The sequence below is a fragment of the Agelaius phoeniceus genome, chromosome 13 (assembly GCF_051311805.1).
Source record: "Agelaius phoeniceus isolate bAgePho1 chromosome 13, bAgePho1.hap1, whole genome shotgun sequence".
In the NCBI taxonomy this organism is placed as follows: domain Eukaryota; kingdom Metazoa; phylum Chordata; class Aves; order Passeriformes; family Icteridae; genus Agelaius; species Agelaius phoeniceus.
This window is the reverse complement of record NC_135277.1, coordinates 18,147,983-18,168,805: the sequence shown is the minus strand read 5'-3', so window position 1 is coordinate 18,168,805 and position 20,823 is coordinate 18,147,983. Positions and strand designations below refer to the sequence as shown.

At 51.4% G+C, this 20,823-nt stretch overlaps 1 protein-coding gene across 3 annotated transcripts; it reads right to left on the bottom strand.

Annotated features, from left to right (window-relative positions):
* Positions 1–442: 442 nt before the first annotated feature.
* Positions 443–20,433, bottom strand: PKM (pyruvate kinase M1/2). Of its 3 annotated transcripts, none has more exons than XM_054642192.2 (11): positions 20,275–20,433; positions 14,642–14,805; positions 14,182–14,273; positions 11,207–11,338; positions 10,830–11,016; positions 9,758–10,028; positions 9,346–9,496; positions 7,888–8,040; positions 4,615–4,781; positions 1,803–1,984; positions 443–1,235 (listed from the first exon to the last, which is right to left on the bottom strand). In XM_054642192.2, exons 1-11 carry the CDS (start codon positions 20,391–20,393, stop codon positions 1,129–1,131), a joined length of 1,725 nt encoding a protein of 574 aa, XP_054498167.2. In that variant the 5' UTR covers positions 20,394–20,433; the 3' UTR covers positions 443–1,128. The 3 variants fall into 3 exon arrangements, with proteins under 3 accessions (XP_054498167.2, XP_054498166.2, XP_054498164.2); XM_054642191.2 differs by lacking the exons at positions 4,615–4,781; positions 20,275–20,433 and adding exons at positions 4,013–4,179; positions 15,019–15,078; XM_054642189.2 differs by lacking the exon at positions 20,275–20,433 and adding an exon at positions 15,019–15,072.
* Between the last annotated feature and the right edge of the window lie 390 nt (positions 20,434–20,823).

Here is a 20,823-nt window from a genome sequence, read left to right as displayed (position 1 = left end):
GCCCCTGCTGGCTCTCTCCCCCAGGCACAGAAACCCCAGCTCCCAGTTTCCCCCAGAAATGCTGGTAGAGCCCTCAGCCACTCCCCACCCCAAGAGATGCCTCCAGCCCTGTCGTTGCCTCCCTTGAACGCCTAACGCCTGTAGAGCCCCTCCACCCCTGCAAGCAGCCCCAGTCCTAGGTACTCCTCCACTGGGACCCCCTTAAACTGCAGCAGATTCCCCCAGCCCCTGCAAACGCCCACACCAGACCCTCCTAATGCCTGCAGATCCCAGACCAGACAGCCCAAGCCCTGCAGACTCCTTCACCAGATCCCCACCCAGAACCTTAAGCACTTCCCCACCCTCGCAGACCTCCCCAAGTCCTACAGCCCTTCATCACCAGATCTCCCCCTACCCCTGCAGATCCCTCATGAACCCCCCAAAGGAGCAGCTTAGCCCAGCAGGTGCTTCAGCTTTTCTTTATTGATGAACAGTTGTGCTCTCCACCCCAGGGCCCATCAGAGTGCTGGGTGAGGGGGGGGGCTCTGGGGTGGTGGGGGAACATGACTAACACAGGAGACAACGCTGCAAGGGGAGCACGGGACGCTCTGTGCATGGAGCCAACACCCTTCCCCTGCCCCCATTCCCCAAACAGCCAGCTCAGAAAGGCTGGATCTGCCTTGGATTGGGTCTGGAGAGGCATGTAGCCATTACAGGAGGAGGGAGTAGCAGCTTGCCTCGAGCAAGGAGGGGGTCCAGCAGAACCGTTAACTAAACATTGCCTCTCCCCTTCCCCAAAACCCCGCACCAGGGCCAGGGAAAGGGACATTTCACACTCTGAGGACAGTCACCAGGAAAGAGGAGTCCCAACAGCACGCAGGAACCTCCTACGCTGACTCCAACACACATCAAGGCAGGACTTTTAACTACAGGGAGAGATTTTTAAAAAACTAAACACTTCAAGTATATTTTTTTTAGTGATTTAAGGTCTCTTGCCCCTGCTGCTGCTGCACTGGGTGGTGTTTAGCAACCTACATCCACTCTAGGGACAAGGACAACAGCGCAAGCGATGGCTGGTCTACTGCAAGGGGAGACAGGGCAGTGGGGTGGTGGGAGGGGAGGGGCAGGGGGAGAAGGCCCGGTGGGCGCTCAGGGTACGGGCACCGCACGCATGGTGTTGGTGTAGCCAGAGCCGGGGCGCCAGCCCGTCAGCACGATCACCAGGTCGCCGCTCTTGAAGAACCCTCGAGCTTTGCCTAGGAGAGAAGAGGGAGGCATCAGAGCCCAGTCCCACCCTGGCTCCTTGCCACGGGGCAAGTGTTCATCATCCACTCCCCCAGTCACTAAGGCTGCCTGTGCCACAGCAGCTGCGGCTTCAGGACGGTATCAAAACCCCACCTTCCTGCTGCCCACCCATCTGACACCCTTTGCCTCTGCTACGGGGTTCTCTGCAACAGAGCTTGAAATTCCACAGCACGCGATTTGGAGGGGTGTAGGACAGTCAGCCCCACTCCAGGCTTCCCTTGTCCCTCAGGATTGCTGAGTGTCACAGGCCTATCGCTCACCACCATAAACCCAACCTGGTCTTCTGTAGGAATTTCCTTTACGGAAGCTGTGCCAAACCCACCACCCCATTTCCCAACCAGATGTGGTTCTGTTCATGCAACCACCGCCCATTTCCCGTCCGGATCCAGTTACCACACAGGCAGCCAGTCAGTTCCTCTCTTCCCCATCACCAGTGTCTTTAAAGTACCACCCAGGTGCTCAGGGCCACCACATCCCACCAGAGCCATGTCCCAGGGCAGGGGGAGGGTGCCACTCACCAACATTCATGCCCAGGGCGACACGCAGGTCCACATCCTCGGCCCAGGCGTCCAGGGCGGGGTCTTTGCAGAGCACGGGGAAGATGCCGCGGTACAGGTGGGCCTGGCGCGCCGTCTGCTCATTGCGCGTGATGGCGATGATGGGGGCGCGCGGGCGGTACCGCGACACCAGGTGTGCCGACCTGCAGGGACAACAGCCACATTGGGGCTCCACACAGCCACCACAGCCTCCGGAGAGACACCTGGCAACGGCCTGCAGGAGCACAGCAGCCCAAAGTCTGTCTGTCAGCCACCAGGGCTCCCCAAAACCTCTGGGGGGATGTGACCACACTGCACAAAAGCCACTCACCAACCAGCTTGATGCTCTGTTGGACTAGTCAACGAGGCAGACCACCACTGGCTGTCCCCACTGGGGGTGACAATCTCCTCACCTCCAAGTTTAGCAAGTGCCATCAGGGTGTTTTGGTCCCTGAACAAGCCTTTATTTGTCTCTGTTGCTATGTTAGGGTGGCGAGGTGCCATTTATTCTGGCCTCTGCAAGCAGGCCTTGGCATCTCAACAGGGGTCCCTGAACGTTCCCTGTTTTGAGGAGCTCCCGGTTTTCAGGGTGGAAAGAGCCGGCGCCAGCAGCGCTGCCCAAAGCATGCCAAGGAGGAAGCCATCTGCCCCCCAGCCACCTACTGAAGCCAGCAAACAGGCCAGTTCCTCCACACAGAGCTCTGCTCCTGCACCTCATGGGAAGCAAATGCAACAGAGGCCAAAATTTATACTGGGAAGTTGGGCACAAAGTCTTTAAAAAATGCCTTAAAAGAGCAGCAGCACAGCCTGGGCAGGGACTAGACTACAGCTTCTCTTTCTCTGAGCACTGCTGAGGGAGAGAATCTGCAAATGGATTCAAACTGCGAGGCTATGGCATCTGCAGCTCCATCTTTTAACAGACATGCTGGTGTCTCAACTTGCTTTTGCGGCATCATTTAGTCTAGCCAAGCTCAGCAACATTCAGATGCAAAGTTTGCTGCTTAAAGCAGGGGCCAGCAGACTGCTCCAAGCACCCAACCACACGTGCCAGCTCTCAGACAATCCTTCCCACACTGTCCGAGCCGCCTCCCGTGAGTTCCGGGAGATTCAGGTACTCACAAGGGTTAACCTAATCCACAGCTAAAAATATTCAAATATCAGAGTTCAAATCTCTTTAAGAAGGTCAAGTGTAAGGCTGGAACATTTGACCAAGAAACATTAGAAGCATGAGGACATCCAGAACTCGGTGCTTATAGTTCCCTCCTCATCCCTGCAGAAAATAATTTTCTGCTCAAAATAATTTTAAGCTGTACATTTTGGTGAAGGGTTCACCGATGGTCTGCATCTTCAGGTACGTGTGCTGCACTACTGTTTTGGTGTGAATCCAGTGTGAGAACTTCTGATTTCCTTCCAGAAAGCAGTCTGAGACTTATGGTCGGACGTGCTTTGGGAGCAGGCAGCCCAGGTCCTCTAGATGAAGAGCTGATCCATGAAGCTCCAGCTCCCATTCCACAACTGGAAGAACAAGTCTCTGCTTGGCAGCTGTCACCGTTGCTGGACAGAAATCCCAAACTACATTGTTCCAGCACTCTTCACCTGCAGCCACTGAGCTCATCTGGTGCTTGCCAGATGCCTGTCTGTGCAGAGATTACCTGCAGGCAGGGACAAGGAATCCTGGAAGAGGACATTTCCAACTCTCTCCATTTCCCTGCCTACCAATCACAGGTTGCACAGTCCCTCTTCAGCCCTTAGGCTCAGGCAAGCAGAGGCTGATGACTGCAAAGTCTAGCAAGGGACCAATACTTTGGATGCTACTAGAAAAGGCCAAAGCCTTGATTTAAAAAAAAAAATAAATAGATTCTGCATCCACTGAACTTCTGCCTCACTGTTACATTGATGATTTCTTGCCAAGAAGTTTGAATTGAAGCTGCAACACTTATTTTCCCTTGGCTCTTCCAGCTGGCGCTGCTGCCACTTGCAGCAGTGAGGGGAGGCCAGGCTCGGAGCTGGTGCCACGCTGGCAGAGGCAGGCCGAGGACTCCGAGCGTAGGGATGTGTGTCCATCTCCCGAGGAACCACCACCGCAGGCACTGCCAGAACCTGACTCCACTGGTCTCTCAAAGCCATGGGATTCTCCTTCCCCCACCCTGTCACACAGCAGGCTCGACCTGGGGGCACCTGTCCCCTCCTACCTTCCAGATTTGGTGAGGACAATAATGGCCCCGCTGCAGCACTTGAAGGACGCTTCCACAGCGCCAACTGCAGCGGCCTCGGTGGGGTCGCAGTTGAGGGGGGTCAGACGACGCAGTTCCTCAAACAACTGCCTGTGAAAGATGGCGGCTTCGGCCTCCCGGGCAATCTACAAGAGCAACACGCGTTCGGAGACAACACTCACGGCAGGCACTCGGGCACGGGGCAGGGCAAGGTGCTCCGGCACAGAGTGCCACATCTGCACTGCCAGCCTGTGGCGTTGGCATTAACCAGCGAGCTCAGGCTAAGCTCACCCCAACAGCACGTCCCTGCAGAGGAACCACTCGATTCCCAAGGGTTGTTTTTCCAATGGCGGCACCTCGCCCTGTCAAGCCCACACTCATGTGACACTCATGCCAACTGCCAGGCACTCTCGCTCTGCTCCTGCCTGCTGGGATCCCTCCCTGGCACAGGGTCAGCTCACATGGCAGCGGTTACACAAGGTTGGCATGGGCAGTGAGCAGCTGGCCAAAGACTGCAGTGTTAGAGTGCAGCGTGTTTAGCCACAGGAAGGGCTGGCCCAAGCCCCCTCTCTGAGCCCTACCTGCCGGACTCAGTCAGGACTAGCACGGCTGCAGCTAAGCCCTTAAAAGAGGCCTCCACGGCGCCCACCGCCATGGCATCGGCAGGGTCCCTGTTGTTAACATTGAGCCGTAAAATTTCTTCAAACAGCTGGCGATGGAACATTGCGGCCTCAGCCTCGCGGGCGATCTGCAGGCCCGAGTGGGAGGGAAGGAGGAGAACAGAGGAAAGAAAAGAAGGAAAGATATACCACAGGAACGTGAGATCATATTAACTCGCTTAATTGTCATAGTAGTGCATGCAAGAAGGTATTAAGGTGAAGCAGTGAAGCTTTTTGTCTCTCGGGTTTTTACTATGCCAAACGCAACCAGGCTAAAATTCACTGTACCATGGGACTGGCAGGCCCCAGGCACTGGGCAGGCATTCCAAACATGGTATTCTTGTTGTATTTGGGAGTTCCAGCAGAGCAGGCAAACGTAAATTGCTTTTCAAGGAGCAGAACAAGCCAGCTCAGAGCCAGACCGTGCTTTGTCATGGCTGCTTATGACTTCCCTGAGAGACTCTTATGCCACCTACCTGCCTGCCCATGGTCCTGCTTGCAATTTTGTAAAAGGGAATATCTGGCTTCCTTTTCTAGGCTCCCAACAGCACAGAGTGCTGCTGGAACAGTTTTCATGGAGCCAACATGCAAGTAACACATTTTAAATGTCACTCCTGAAGGTGGGAGACTGTTCTCTCAGTCTTGTTACATTTAGATTAACTTCAGGGTCAATGAAGATTTAGTTTAACTTCAGAGTCAATGAAAATTTGGCTTCCCTTGAGAGCAAATAAAGATGTAGTTTGAGAGCCAACAAAGATTTATTTAAACTTGAGAGTCAATAAAGCTTCACATCCAAATGGGATACCAATTTCCTTTAGGTAACAGGGAAATAAACAGGAACAAGTCTTCCTTATAGGGCTGTCACAGATGTTGGGAGTGTTTGTACAGTGCCAGATATGGACAGATGAGAGGGACAGAGGCACAACTGAAGGCTTTGTGTTCTGGCTGAGCACTGGCAACAGGTTCAGCAACCTGTTCATCCCAGAATCCTGGGAATCATCATGTCTAATCATCTTGGAAAGCCTGACAACCTGATAAAGAAGGCTTGCAGAGACCAGAAAAGCATGCAAAGGTTCATGATCTTCTCAAGGACAACTTCACCCAGTTACTCTACAAAGTGAACAGCTGCTACACAAAGCATGACAAGTTCGTGTTGAATTAGAGACTGATGTGCCATCACAGTGAAAGCTTTGGAGTTAGAAAAATCAGAATTTTGCTACTCTAGTGTTAATGAATTATTTTATGTGATGCTGGGAATCATCCCTTCCACAGTTATCAGTTTAAGCCAAAGTAGTTAAGTATCTTAGGTCTAAAAATAACAGGACACAGGCAGCAGGCCGGAAAAGCAGGCCAGCGCCAACTTGTCCTAAAGCATATTGTTACTGCTGGATTTAGATAAAAGGGGAGTATTTGCATCACAACACTTACTCCAAATGCAGGAGCTGGAAGCCTGGCAGTTTATTTTCAGCTCCTGCACAAATGCAGCAGGTCCATGTAACACAGAGAGCAGATCTGATTTTAGAGGGAAGTCTGCACTCCCCATGTGTAATGGAACGTGGGAATACAGGTGTCTGCTTTGACAGCAGCTGCAGAGGGGCACAGCAACCCCTAACTTCACCCCACAGCTGGATCTGCTCAGACAGGAATAGCTATAGAGGGTTTCCAGTTGGTGCACGGATGGAGATACCAGGGAGGTGGGAGAAGGGAAAATGGAGAGGCTGTTTAAACCTTGGTCCCATCAGGCAGCATAGCATGGCTAGGCTGGGCTTTGAACTGTGGATCCTGGAGTGGAATGGGAAGCATGCCCACTCCCACCTACAGCAATCAGCCTGCTCAGTATTTAGAAGTTTGCTACTGCCCACTTCAGATGGTAACATCCACCTGCTCCAGCCATGCTGCAGATCCCCAGACCATGGTTACTCAGGACATTGTTGCTGGGCTTGACTAACAAGAACTGAATTAGCTCAGAGGAAAGATCTTCACTATACTGGCATGTGCTCCTACCATAAGAGTTGGCACCTTGCTGCCTGGAACATCTCACACTTAGTCAATCTGTATTTCAATTTCTGCACAGTGTTAAAGCCTTCAGTGCTTCTCCAGGAGCCCTGGTGGAATGAACACCATGCCCAGGTCTGTAGGATGAGGGAAGCACATGCAACAGATCCTCAAATCAGGCTACAATACAGCCTGCCCAGACCAAAGAATTAATGCCAGGATGGAAACCCAGGTGGAAGGTTTGCTGCAGCAAGTTCCCAAGTCTCGGTAGGCAGTTGATCCTTGTGATTTAGGGGTTGGAAAAGGAGGGAGAAGCTTTAAGGTGCACTAGTATTGGTTAGTGAAGTTAGTTAGTATTTGGCCTGTAAAGGAGCACCACTGCCCACTGATTGTAAGCTGTATTTTGCATTTGCCTCATGCAGAAAAACACCACTCCATACTGAGGTAAAAGATGTTTAGGTAACACACTGCAAACCAACACTGGCTGAGTTGAATAACCTATAGAAGCTGAATTACAAATAAAACTGGTGAGAGTTAGAACTTGTGATGTGATTCACATTGTGTTGTGATTCACAGCACTGGTAACTGGGGAGCAGCAATGCCCACAGGTACTTGACATGAGGCTTTTATCAGCTGAAACACGAACTTGAAGCAGAGCAGAGGTTTCTGGCAGTTCAGGCATGTAAAAATATGGTGCTGTCAGTACTCATGCAACAAACCCCCCAACCCCCAGCACACAGCAGGTGCTGAATGCAACAGTGCTGTAAATCACCCTCAGGAGCCTCCCCACCCCCTCCCATGCAGGACTCAGCCAAAACCTTTTATTATCTATAGATAAACTGCTTAAAGCAGCTCCTTGACCCTGCAGAAGTTTAAGGCATTTAATATGCCACTGCAATAGGACATTGGATGAAATTTCTATTGAGGTAAAGGCAAAAAGAAATTTAAAGTTTTATATCTCAGCACTACAGAGCAGCTCTCAGCTCTGCTTGGCAAGTTTGGAGCACACAAAGTGAGATTCCGAGCCCTCAGAACCACGTTTGTTCAAAAAAAAAAAAAAAATCACCCACAGCAGAGTTCAAGACAAAAAAATAGCAATTTTAGGCAGCCATTTCAGCTTTTGAGTGGCCAGCTGAGGTGGCCAGGAGCAAGGTGGTGTCCCTGTCCCCAGCAGGGCAGGGCAGGGCAGGCAGTACTCACAGCGTGCTGCATGCGCACAGCCTCCAGGGGATAGTCTCCCTTGGCTGTTTCCCCGGACAGCATGATGCAGTCTGCACCGTCCAGGACGGCGTTGGCCACGTCGCTGCCCTCAGCACGGGTCGGGCGAGGCTTCTTGATCATGCTCTCCAGCATCTGGGAGAGAACAAACCCACAGGCATCAACACACTGCCACAGCAAGGGGCTGCACTTCAGTACTCCTCATGGCTTGGGTACAAAGTGGGATGCAGCCTCAGGAATCCAGGAGTTCTCCAGGGGTATGGAACAGAAAGAGAGTCTGGTCCCTAAACCAGCTTTGATCTCCAGCAGTAAGGAAAATAATCCATTCTTTTTTGTACCCATTCCACCTTTACTCCTTTTCCAGGCAGATTTAAGCCACACAACATCCCAGACAAAATACTCCAACCTTCCACTTCAACTTCTCAGCACAAAGCTTGCTCCAAGGAACTCTAAGCTCTCTAGAGCAGTGTGGCATTAGATGCATTTATGGAAAGCTCAAATCCAGTCATACATTCTGAAATTTGGGGATTATATCATCTAGAAATCATAATGAGCAGGATCTGCACCAGTGAAGTCACCTTCCCCCAGTACAGGAGTTCAAATGCTTTAGACAACACATACAGGGTAGTAAAATCAGAACAGTTAACTCCACCAGCTTTCTAAGCATCCCCACTTGAAAGAGTGGAAAACGGGACAGCTTTCCATGAGGTGAGCACTTCCTAATCCCTTTCCACACCCCAGTCCTGGCCAGCTCTCCTGTCTTCCTCGGGTGCTCAGCTTCCCCCCAGCTGGAGCTCACCACTTGTTTAAACACTATTTGCTTCACCCATAGGACATTGCCTGAGGTTGTATTTCAGCTGTATTTCTGTAGCAATACAGGAAAAAGGAACACATGCCACTGTAAATCCAGAACCTTTTTTTAATGTTTACTGTCTAAAGAAGTCTTCACTTCCACAGCCCGTGTGCAGAGGAAGGACAGCCAGGAAACCAGTCCTCCCAGTGCTCAAGAACTGTGCAAATGATCCCTATTCACTCCCAGAAAAAGGAGAAGGATCCTTTACTCAGTTCCTCCTGAAGCTGCAGTGCGGGTACATTTTCTAAAATACTTGGGAACCCCAGAAAACCCCTGCCAGGCAGGGATGAGTTGCCACAAAATGCCAAGGAAAAGCATGTGCCATTCTTCCCAGGAATTTGCAAGGTCAGCCCCAAAGGCTCATTACCACGTGATGTTTTGAGGCATATAACCTTTGGCAAGAGGTCCCATAATCTAACTGGGAAAAGATCCCAAACATAGCAATGCCTAAAAATATGAGCTTTTCAGCTATGAGCAAAACTTCTCTACATCTCACTCTTTAACTAATGCCATCAACCCACGGCTGCCCCAACATTCCTTCCTGGGTAGCTCTGGCAGTGAGGAGCCAAAGGTGGTGTTTCCAGTACCTGAGTGGCACAGATGATGGGTTTGCCAGCCCTGTTGCAGCGCCCAATCATCATCTTCTGGGCGAGGAAGACTTTTTCAGCTGGGATCTCGATTCCCAGGTCACCGCGGGCCACCATAATGCCATCACTGGCCTCCATGATCTCATCAAACCTGACAGTGAGAGAAGAGCTGTGTTATCCCATTTGTTCTGCAAAGCACCTTCCCATCTGTCTGTCCTCCTCTGAAAGGAGCACTCACGCTTTTCATGGGCTGTTTTGAGTTCTTGCAATGCCAAGGAAGGAGGAAGAAAACCAGAAGCAAGGCACAGCACATATTCAGTGCTACACAAAGCTGCCTGAAGCTACAAAAAGGGAGTGTGAGTTGCTTTATTTCAGCGTGACAAACCCAAAGCATCCCCCGCATAAAGCTCACCTGCGCACACCCTCATGGTTCTCGATCTTGCTGATGATCTTGATGTTCTTCCCTTTCTCCCCCAGCACCTTCCTGACAGCGTGGACATCAGCAGCCTTGCGGATGAAGGAAGCAAACACCATATCCACGTTCTGCTCCACACCGAATTTTAGGTCCTGAATGTCCTTTTCAGAGACGGCGGGCAGGTCGACGGCAGCGCCGGGCAGGTTCACGCCCTTCTTGCTGCCGAGCATGCCGCCGTTCTCAACCTCTGTCATGACATAGTCCTTCCCTGAAACACAGGTTCCCATGGTCAGTGTTTACAGGACAGCTCCTGCTACCAACAGCTCCCACACCACCTCCCTGCCTGGGAACTGCGCTGTCAACAGCGGCACACGCGATAAAAAGCACATCCCATCTCTTCAGAGCGTTTCTGTACCACACAGGCTGGCAGTTCATCCTTGGGAACACAATAGATTGGTGTAAAACAACTTCTAGGCTGTTCCTGGATAAGATAGCAGCTGTTCACTGTAGGAGGTTGGGATTGCCTCCCCCAAGAAAAGCTCGCAGGCTGCGATTTTGCACACAGAGCCCTGCAACACCAAAGCCTCGCCTCCCACTCCCTACATGCTCACAGATTGAGAGGCTTGAGGCTACAGCAGTTTAGGCAGCATTATAAAGGGAGTATTATGGAAGTAACCTTGCCTCTACATTACCAGTTAAAACTAGTTCTGTCTCTTAACTACAAAACCCAGAGTCTGTGCTGTAAAACTAGTTAAAGCTTTCATTAAGAACATGAATTAGCCTGGCTGATCACAAATAGTGGTATGGCCCTACCACACATTTCCTTTGAAGATGGGGTTTTGATGCCAGCCCAGTGAAACCCAGCTGAAGTTAAATTTTGGAAAGTTCCTACACTTTCCAAAGAAAGTGTATCCTGAGATAGAGAAATTTAGCTCGAAGTCTCACTAAACCATCAAGAACCATGTTCTCCTTTCTACAGCTGCAATCTATGAAACAGTTACTGGAGGGAAACCACAAGTATGTCCTGAGGAACACACAAGCAGGCAGAGCTAAAATGGCTGTTACCCACCTTTCTCTTTAACCACCAAAGAAATCAGACCATCATCCACATAGACTTTGCTGCCAACTTCTACAACTTTGATGAGATTCTTGTAGTCCACCCAGAGCGTGTTCTCATCACAGTTCTCCATGAAGGCATCGTCCAGAGTCACTTTGAGCTGTGCGCCCTTCTTCAGCTCCACTTCTGCTGTGCCACTCTGTGTGACAACAAAACCAGTAAAAACCAGTACACCACCACCTCGCAGCTCACAGCAATCTGTCAGAACTTTTGGGAGGTGGTTTGTTACTTGATTTCCTACAATATTTTTTTGTTTGGAAATGGCCACAGGTTTAACACGGTATCGAGTCTGTGTGGTGAAAAAAGTGTGATAAAAAAAAGCAACTTACTCCCTTAATGAGGCCAGTTCTGATTTCAGGTCCCTTGGTGTCCAGTGCAATGGCCACAGGTCTGTAGGTGATGGGATCAGAGGCAAAGCTCTCTGTGGCTTCTCGCACGTTCTTGATTGTGCCCTCATGATACTGGCAAGGAAAGAAAAAAGATGGAAATGTTAAAGCTGGTTCTACTTGGCTGCTTACAGAAAAGATCCCAGTATATCCCAGAGGCTGCCCAAGCTGACTGTTCTGCTCCCAATCTCAGTTCTACCTTCAAAATTTAACCCAGACAAAGCTTCCTGTAATAGTGCAAGGATACAAGAGCCTTCCTGCCATGAAGGAGTCTGGAAGTTATCTGGTGTGCCCTCAGCTCTAATTCCAGAAGGACAACCCAAGGAGACAGTCCCAAGGTCTGGCTGAGGTGATTTTTCATGAGACACACATCTGCCAATCAAAGGTGGCTCACCAACCAAGAGGCCTTTAGGAGTAACTTTTCCAAAAGTTTACTTGAACACCTGCCTATTCAACACAGCAGAACATTCACAGCACCAGCAGCTGGATAACTGTGTGAGTTCAAAGAGACCTGATGGCAGAAGAATGTCACAGTGCCACACATGGCTGTGCTCCTCCTCCCATCAGAGCAAGGGAAGATGCCTCTCCACGCTGCTAGCTCCCACACACACTTCCAGCCTGACCCACTATCAGTCCTGCAGGTGGACAGGCTTTTCACTCTTTGGCCTGAATTCCCACAGATAAAGGACTTGCTAAAATAAGGTTATCCATGTAAATATTTACAGTTTATTTCCGGAGTCAAAGCAAACACAGACAGCTAAATAGTCCAGCACCACACACCTGGCTTCCAAACCTTGTTTGGGAGAGCATTTTCCTAAATGCTGCCAGTTTTTAGATAGTTTTGTGACAAAACCCATGCCAGCTCCCTCAAATGTGGTACAGATGGCCAAGAGATCAATTTACTTTCCTTGTTTAAATAACATTAAGAGATAACCTCAACTACTTACAACTAGTAAGAGTTGTGTAACACTTGACAGAGTCTAGCAGATAACACATACCCTTTCCTCTCTGTGGCACATGAACTGATGGAGGTTGACCTGAGTCACCCCGAACACCCGGTTCCCTCGTGTCACTCACTCACCCCAACACGAGCCCTCCACACTGACTTCAATATCTCGGGGATGATAAGCCAGCACCAGGAAGGTTGGACTGGAAAAAGCCATGCTGAAGTTCACATGTGTGCCCTTAGCCAGAAATACCTAACAGCTGATAACTCTTTATAGCAGGAAAATGAGTCAGTTTATTGACAGTGTGCAATCTGGGATTGAGTCGGCCTTGACCCTTCCAGGGACAGCAGCTGGGGTGGATGCAGCACAAAAAGCATGCCCTGACAGTGCCACAACACTTATCTGAACCTAATCATCTGATATTTCCATTTTAGTGTGATACCAAGGACTAACTGGCTCCTAGGAGTCTGCCTTTCTGAAGAGTTACACACGCAGAACGGGACTGCAGGCAGAACTGGAGGTAAAAGCCATTTTTAGTCTATGTAAAGGGGAGCCAAGTGGGTGCCAAAGCACCTTTTGTAAAGCTCAAGCCCTGGTAAATTCTTTGGGGTGGACACAAAAACTGAAGTACCTGTGACAGATGGAAGCTCTTTGGGCCTTCACTGGAAATGAGGGCATTTTGGAGGAGCCAGGAGGGGACACAGGCTCAGGACTGGCTATGCCTGATGGTCACACTCTGCAGTTGACAGCCACCCCAGAGCCTGCAGTCGGCTTTGTTGGAGTGAAATGTGTGATTAGACCTCACACAAAGCAGGAAAACCTCAGCCAAGTTTACAGACTGCAGCAACTGGGCAATAACGGGGTCAGAATTCCCAGTCTCAGCCTGGCCACCAAGTCCCTGATCTGTCACCTGGCCCAAGAGCCACCCAGGTGCAAGGATTTACCTCCTAGGATGCAGTTACTCCACATTATTCTTTCTCCAGGCTGATTTCCCAACTGCAAGACATGCACTGACACTATCCCAGTGTGGTTAGTCAAGGTCTGATGGTTGCCCACAGTTAAGTATCAGCCCTTTTGATCCTGACACTGCCCTGTGCTCATTAAAGGCTACCCGGGTGAGAGGCCAAGCTGTTGCATACCACAAGGCTCATGGGTCACTAAGTAAAGCCACCTACAGCTGCTACTGGGTGACATTTTGAAAGTTGGAAAGCAGCCAGGGTCAAAAAAAACCCCAAAAAACCTCAGCAGAATGGGATCCTCAGCTCCTCCAGTATCACTGAGGGTGTCAGCTATTTATAGCAATAAGGGCTTGACTGTCAAGGAGTGTTGATTTCTTCTGACCTTATTTTTTTGAGCTCACCACACACCATGTCCCAAGCTCCACGGTGGGACCTTCCAGAGCACCAGGAATGCATCTGGAGCAGCTGGTGAGCCAGAAAACCCAGGGGCCCATTCTTCCCACTGAGCACAGTAATTACATCAAAATCACCAATAACAGATGCCTTTTGATCAGGGTTATTCACGGATCACCTGCTTGCAAAATCCCCAGCAATGCAACAAAAAGTGAGATTAACTGATAGTGTCACCTCCTGCAGAGGTGAAAACAGGGAGAGGTCTTCTCAGCTTCTGCTGCTCACTGGGAAGCAGCAGCTTTGGGAACAGCAGGATATGAGGAAGAACTGAAGGATTTCATGGCAAGCCGTTGGCACACAGTGTCAAGTATCAGTTACCTGGCACCCCGCTACAGGGCAGGGCGTGGAATTGAATTGCTTTCAAAATGGCTCACAAAATCCACTTCAATGTTATCAACAGTGACGCAGGCTCAGTGTGTACAACCAGCATGCCTTCCCCAAAAGCAGCTATTGGACCTTGCCACAGCAGGGAAGGTCTGGATGAAGCTGGATTTCCCTCCTCCCTAAGGACAGGCTCAGCAGACACTCAGGGCTGTAGCAGCTCAGACCACACCCTTACCTCATGGGTGCCGTGAGAGAAGTTGAGGCGGGCAACGTTCATTCCAGCTTTAATCATTTCCTTCAGCTTGTCCACAGAGCGGGAGGCCGGGCCTAGGAGGAAGAAACAGTTTGAACATTAACTTTAGAAAAATAATGAGGTAACCCACACAGACCAGGCTGTTTCATGTGGAAGAGAAAAGGTAAACGGATACAGCATTGCTCAGCGCTGCAGCAGCAAATATTGTTTTAACTTGCCCACGGAGTGCAGCAGAACCCAAGCGATTCCCATTTCCCTGGATACTGGATTCACTCCCAGCAGTAACACAGGTTAGGCAAACATGGGAAAGTCATGTTCCTTCACCACACAAGATCAGCCCTGGCAAGGGATGAAAGTCAGATCCTTCTCACAATTTCCCTCCTAAGTTTCACCAAGGTGTGGGCTCCTAGCTGCAATTCGCTCCTGTCTAGGAATAGCCTACCAATGGTGCAGATGATGCCGGTGTTCCTGGCAATGGTTGGCTCCGAGTCGATGTCCAGGCGGCACATGTGCTCCAGGAAGGTGTCTGCCATGGCAGCATGCAGCTGCTGGGTCTGGATGGCCCCTGCATCATGGTGCTTCGACATGGTTGCTAGATTCCTGTGTCTGGAAGGGAAGAAAGAGGTGCCAGGTTTGGGAATTACCCACCCCAAACTGCCCATCAAGCAGAGACACCAAGACAACAATGTGATGGATATGGAGGTAACAAGAAAGCTGCTACTGGGTCAAACTATCTTTATATTCCTATTTGAGAATCCTAACAGGCAAGGCACATTTCTATTTCCATGTCATCCCCCACATGGACCGCCCAAAGCTCACCTGCCTTCTATGCAGATGTTCCCTTCATAGCTTCTCTTCATTGCCAGTCTTCCCTTGGAGCTACACAACGCAACAAAATTCAAGCACTTGAGTGCACAGACAGGCAGAGGTTCTGCCTCCTCCCTCCCAGCTCTCCACTTATTTCTCCAACAGGCCTCAACTGCACATCCCATCCCACACGGGACCGGGGCAGCTCGGCACTGGCGTGACTGCAGCACGCCCAGACATGGGCAACCTTCTGCCCAGGAGCACCTAATCACAGCAAAGTCCACATAAGCCTAAACCCCATCCTCTAAGCCTGGACAAGCAAGCAGACTTGAGTTGATTGAACACAACACTTTGGCAGAGAACACATAAAAGACTGAAGATTTAAGACACTCCAAGTCCCTCTTTGACTGAAGATGCTGCAGGTCTCCCCCACGTCCTGCACTCCCCTTCACCTACAGCACCAAAATTTATCATGAGGTTTAAAACTGCTTGTATTTTCCAACATATGGATTAAAAAAACCTCTCTGAACTCAGGCTGTTTGCCCCCTCTGGACTAGAGTTTCCACAACAGCAGGACCAGGCAATTCTTTGGGAACCAACCTATCCTTGGAAGAGGAAGCTGAGCTGAAGCTTAACAGTCCACCGGGATGGGAGAACATTCATTTCACAGCAGTGCTGATGCCCCAGGCATTTCTAATTGCAATAATTTTGTTCTCAAGTAGTCGTGGCAGCTCAAAGCTTTGTCTCTTGGACCTGCCCAGGCTAAAATCTCAGCACTACAAAAGGCTCTGGTAAAAGAGTGATGCAAGGTGGTGGCTACTGGCATGGGCAGATCACTCATTTTGTCTTTAAAGATTGGTTTAGCTTCAAACATTGTGTCCTGAGCACGCAGGTGAGACTCAGAGCAGGCATGAGCAGCCTTCATGTCCAAGATGTGCTTACAGAAACACGGGCTGGGGCCCAGCTAAAAGCTGGGACAGAGCAGGAATAGAGCTGGGCTTTTGTTCTGCCTGCCCCAGGCAGACAAAGGCCACCAATAAACCACTGAATGGTGTGAGGGGCACACACCAGCCAGCTCAGCATATCCAGCTTGGACACAGAGGCACCAATAACCCCAAAACCCCTGGCAGAGCTGGGAGCACTGAGCACAGAGAAGGGCAGAGCGAGCCCTGCCAGCCTGCTCCTGATGCTCCTCCCCTGCTCCGCAGCCCTTCCTCACGTACGTGCAGATCCTCTCGCAGGCAGCCCTGACTCACCCTCGCCGCGCTGCCATGCGCCACACAGCATCCAGGCCAGCAAAAACCATAATTTGACCTGGCAAAGCTTTTTTTCCCTCAGCCCTGCCAAAAGCTGCTGATTCACTGGAGTCACTACAAGAAGGTCTGCCCACATAAAAAGCCCAACGAAGTCTCATTATTATAGGAAAACCCTCTGGTCAGTTCTAAAACATTGTGTTTCAGCCCTCTAACACTTGCTGTTTCACCCTCCGACACCTGCAGAGCAGTGTCAGGTTCCTTAGATGCCAAAAAAAACAAGCTTTTGCTGGGAAATCACCTCCAGGCACAGGCAATCGGGTTTGCACAGCTTCTAGGAACAAGAGGAATACTGAACAAGGGATCCCAACACGGAAACTGCAGCCAGAGCACAATTTGGAAGTTTATAAAAAATAGTCAAGTGAATGCTCCCTGCCTCATGGAAATCCCCCACCCACTCATGTCATTTGCAAATATAATTTTAACACCCTTGAAGTCTTTATAAAGAGAAAGGAAAAGTTCACTTCCCAGCCTGTATCCCCTTCACAGGATTTTCCAGCAGGTTCAGAGGGCTCAGAAAAATTAACCGCAGACAGAGTGACCTTGTCCAGGGGCGAGAGCAGAGACGCAGGAGCCAGAAAATATCCCAAACACCCATCTGTCCACAGCACCATGCCCACGACCACCAAGAGTCTTTTCAATACTCCCTCCTGCCTTCCACCACCGTGCATTTACAAAGCATCAACTGAGTTTTACTGGAATGACCAGTCTCATATTTATAACAGGAATGTCTGGCATTTCCCACTACTCCGCTTTTTTTAACATCAAACAGAGGAGCAAGGACTTTAAGGACACCAGAAAACACGGAGCACTCAGTCTGGGCAGATTGAGGAAGAGGGGGTGAGCAATACCCTACAATGCCTGAATGTTTCCAGCACTGAATAAACCTGAATTCATTCCTCAAGGAGTAACGATTAAATCCCCAAATTTATTACTTGGCCTGCCCATGCTTCAGGCAGGGTGTCCCAGTGATCTCTGGTATCTCCACAGCTCCAGAATATTCCAGACTGAGCCATCTGAGGTCGGGACTGGTTTTTACTGTAGCCAGGTGAGTAATTCCAGCCAGCCCAGCCCATCCCATGGGTCAGATGAGAGAAAGCCTGAAATCACGGTCACTCCGGATATGCCCCTTGGGGATGGAGAAAGGAGAGGGAGCAGCAATCCCCGCCCAGGCAATCCCCACCCAGGGCCAAGTCTTTGCTGTTACTGGTGACAAAGGGAAGTAGAAACTGCAGCAGGGGCTGTCCCCAGGACACAGCCAGAGCTGTGTCACTGCCTGCAGGAGCTCCAGCCAGGAGACTCCCAGGGGGCGATGATTCGGGATTTACTAGTCAGCCTCACTTACACAACCTCACGGATGCTGCAGAACAAGGCTGCTCATGCCCAGTGACCCTGCCCAGAGGCAGAAATGGTTTGAGTTAATGCTCAGGGCAGGGTTATGAAACCAGGCAGGCCTTCAGATTCCCAAAAGACGCCTAGAAAAACATCAGCTTTGCTCATTCCAGAAGCTGAAGGCACTCAACAACAGAGAAATGCAGCTCTGCAGAGCAGCAGGTTTTTACCCTGGCCTGGCATCCCCTCTCCCAGGGAGGGAGGACAGCACATTCCTGCCAGGCAGCTGGCGCTGGAGGTGGTGTCTCGCCGTTACGTAAGGACAAAATGGCCACCCCAAAATTCCACCCCTTTTCTGCAAGCCTGGATGGAACCCAGGAGCCACCACCTGCTCCTGGCTGGCCGATGCTCTCCCCAGCATTGAGCTGCAGATCCACGGGAGGAGAGACCCACCACGGAGATGTCTTTCCAGCTTTTGGCTAAGGGGAACAGGAAGATCAGGCTGGGTCTGGCACCTTCCCCGTGTGCTGCTGGCTCAGCTGAGCCTCTGCTGAGCTGCCCTCCCTGGAAAGCTTAACTAAAAAAAATAAGAGGAGGTGGCAAGCATCGGATGTTTGGTGACGAGAAAGACTTATCTGATCTCGAGGGTATTTGTAGGACACACCTACAGGCTTAACCTTGCAGAGGACAAGGAGCCCTTCAGCTTGGCAAAAAGCACCTGGCTGCCTTCAGGCAAGCTTTAAAAACCTGCTTCACAGGTTAAAATAAAGCTTTTTTTCTTTTTTCTTTTCACATTGAACTAGGCAGAAATGTAGACCACTGACTGCACTGCATCCCCATTCCAGGATGGAGATCGCTGCACGTGGCAGCGCCCCGGTACTGCAGCCCCATTCCCTACGTGCCATCCATCACCACCCGCTGCGGCTCCATCTTCCCCCGGGAGAACAACGGCCAGGAGGGAGATAAAGGACAGAGCACGTGCTCCAGCCAGCCTGGGAAACCTCTTATTCCCTTTAAATTAAATTATCAACTTGTTGGGTGGAAAGGGAATTAAGGCCGGCGGTGGATCACTACGGCTAACAGCAATAAATAAATAAAGGTTTTAATAACAGCTTTAGATATATAAAACAGTACGTAATTAAAAAAAAAAAAAAAAAAAAAACAAAAAAAAAAACACCGCAGGCTGCTGCAGACTCTCCAAGCTCTTTATCTAGTGCAAGTGAAGTTTCTCAGAAGGGTTTCACAGGCAGAAGTCCCCGGTTCAAGCACGTGGCTCACAGCAGCGCTTCCTGCCTAGCACAAAAACCTTCTGCTTAATCCGGTGATGGGCTGGAAACCTGCTGGCACCAGTACAGACCATTAACCCATCGAACGCCTTGTATTGGCCAGAATTCTGCTCCATAAGCAGGCATAAAATTACACTCTTTAGTTGGTTTTTTGGTTGGTTTTTTTTTGTTTGGTTTGGTTTTTTAATTAAGCACTTCGAATTGCACAAGTTCCTGGACGTGTCTGAGTAACCAAAAATTTGTCATTGCACCTTTGAGCCAAGGCAAGTCACGATGAGCAGCAGGAAATTTAACAGTTTAACGTGACAAAAACCTTCACAAAACACTGATTTTTTTTTTTGTTAACCTGGGCCTCTCTGATACCCAACTGCCTTGTCAGAACAAAAGCACGTTTTCAGAGATTGCCGTCTACTTTTAGTAGTCTGAGGAGACAGTCGGGAGGTTGCCATTGTCCGCCGACAAAAGCGCTATTCATGCCTTGGTAACTCTGCAAAGGGGGTTTAAACACGTTTGAAAGGTTTTCACAGTTCAAGAAAACGATCTAAATCAATTGGATGTGTTTAAGCCGGCACAATTACGGGAGAAGATAAATTCAGAAGGGGCCTTCTCTTCTCGGGGGGGCCGGGAAGAGGCTGCAGCATCAGTGGTGGGTGCAGTGAGCCGGGCGCTGATTTAAGCTGATGCCCTTTGGGGAACTGCCGGCTCTTACGTGAGTGCGGGCACGGGGGGGGGAGGCGGCCCAGCGCCTCACTCCGTCTGCCTCTGACTCAGCCTCGCAGCAGCTCCTCCCGCACTGCCCGGCCCGGGCGGCAGCCGCAGCGGCGCCCTGCGCTCCGTTTAACGGCACGGCCGCCGGGCCCACGCGGGGCTCCCCGCTCCTGCGTGCCCCGCTTCATTCACCCGAGCCCTCGCACCCCAGACCGGACCCCCGCCGCCGCCCTCCCCGTGCGCGGAGCGGCCGTTTCCCGGTGTGGGCCGTGGGGAGATGCTTGGAGCGGGCGGTCCCCGGCGCGGGATAGGAAGGGATGCTCGGACCGGCCGTCCCCAGTGCCGGGTCACGGGGGGATGCTCGGAAAGGGCGTTTCCCGGTGCGGGATCTCGGGGGGATGCTCGAGGAGGCAGAGATAGGGACGCGGGGCCGGGGCTGCCGGCAGCCACGTGCTGGGCGCCGCGAGCCCCCCGCGCGCCCCCTCTTCAACCGTCCCGTAGGGCGCGCGCCCCCTCCCCTCAACCGCCGCCCGGTGGGACCTTCTCCCGGCGGCGGAAATATGGGCATAACGGCGGTACCGGCGCGACCGGCCCCACCGCTCGCAACCCCTCAGGGCGCCGTTACCTACCGCCGTTGAGTCACGCCGCTACCACGTCCTTTCACTCTGAGCGCCGCCGCCGCTCTGAGCGCCGCCCCCACACGCTCCGTCAAAGTAATCCCGGCTGGTCGAAGCACCGCCCCCCTCATATCCCTCCGCCGGCCGCCCTGCCGGGGCCGGAGCCCGCTCGGCAAGGGCGGGGCGCCGGAGCTACTTTCAGGAGCGGACGCACAAACCAGCAGGGGGAGGCTCTGAGTCACAGCACGCGCTCGGCCGGCCAATGAGGAGGCGGTGCAGCCACCGCGTGCGAGGACGGAGAGTGCTCGCCGCCTTAAAGGGGCCGCGACCCCAAATTCATACCGAGCCCCCCCCAACTGGCACCGAGCCCCCCAACTCACACTGACACCCCCAGCTCACACCGAGCCCTCCAACTCACACTGGCAACCCCAACTCACATCGAGCCTCCAGCTCACACCTGAGGAGTCCCTCACTCTGCGGGGGCAGCGGCTCTGTGTTTTGGGGTGCTTCGGTAGCTCCTGAGACCCCCCAATGGGGACACTGGGGACCAGTGTGGAATCT

Excerpts from the sequence above, each read along its gene's own strand:
- PKM (XM_054642192.2), bottom strand. The coding sequence starts at position 20,393 with ATGAGGGGGGCGGTGCTTCGACCAGCCGGGATTACTTTGACGGAGCGT. Across the intron at positions 14,806-20,274 it reads AGCGGCGTGACTCAACGGCG|ACACAGGAATCTAGCAACCA; the intron begins GTAGGTAACGGC and ends CTTCCCTTCCAG. Across the intron at positions 11,339-14,181 it reads TCTCTCACGGCACCCATGAG|TATCATGAGGGCACAATCAA; the intron begins GTAAGGGTGTGG and ends TTTCCTTGCCAG.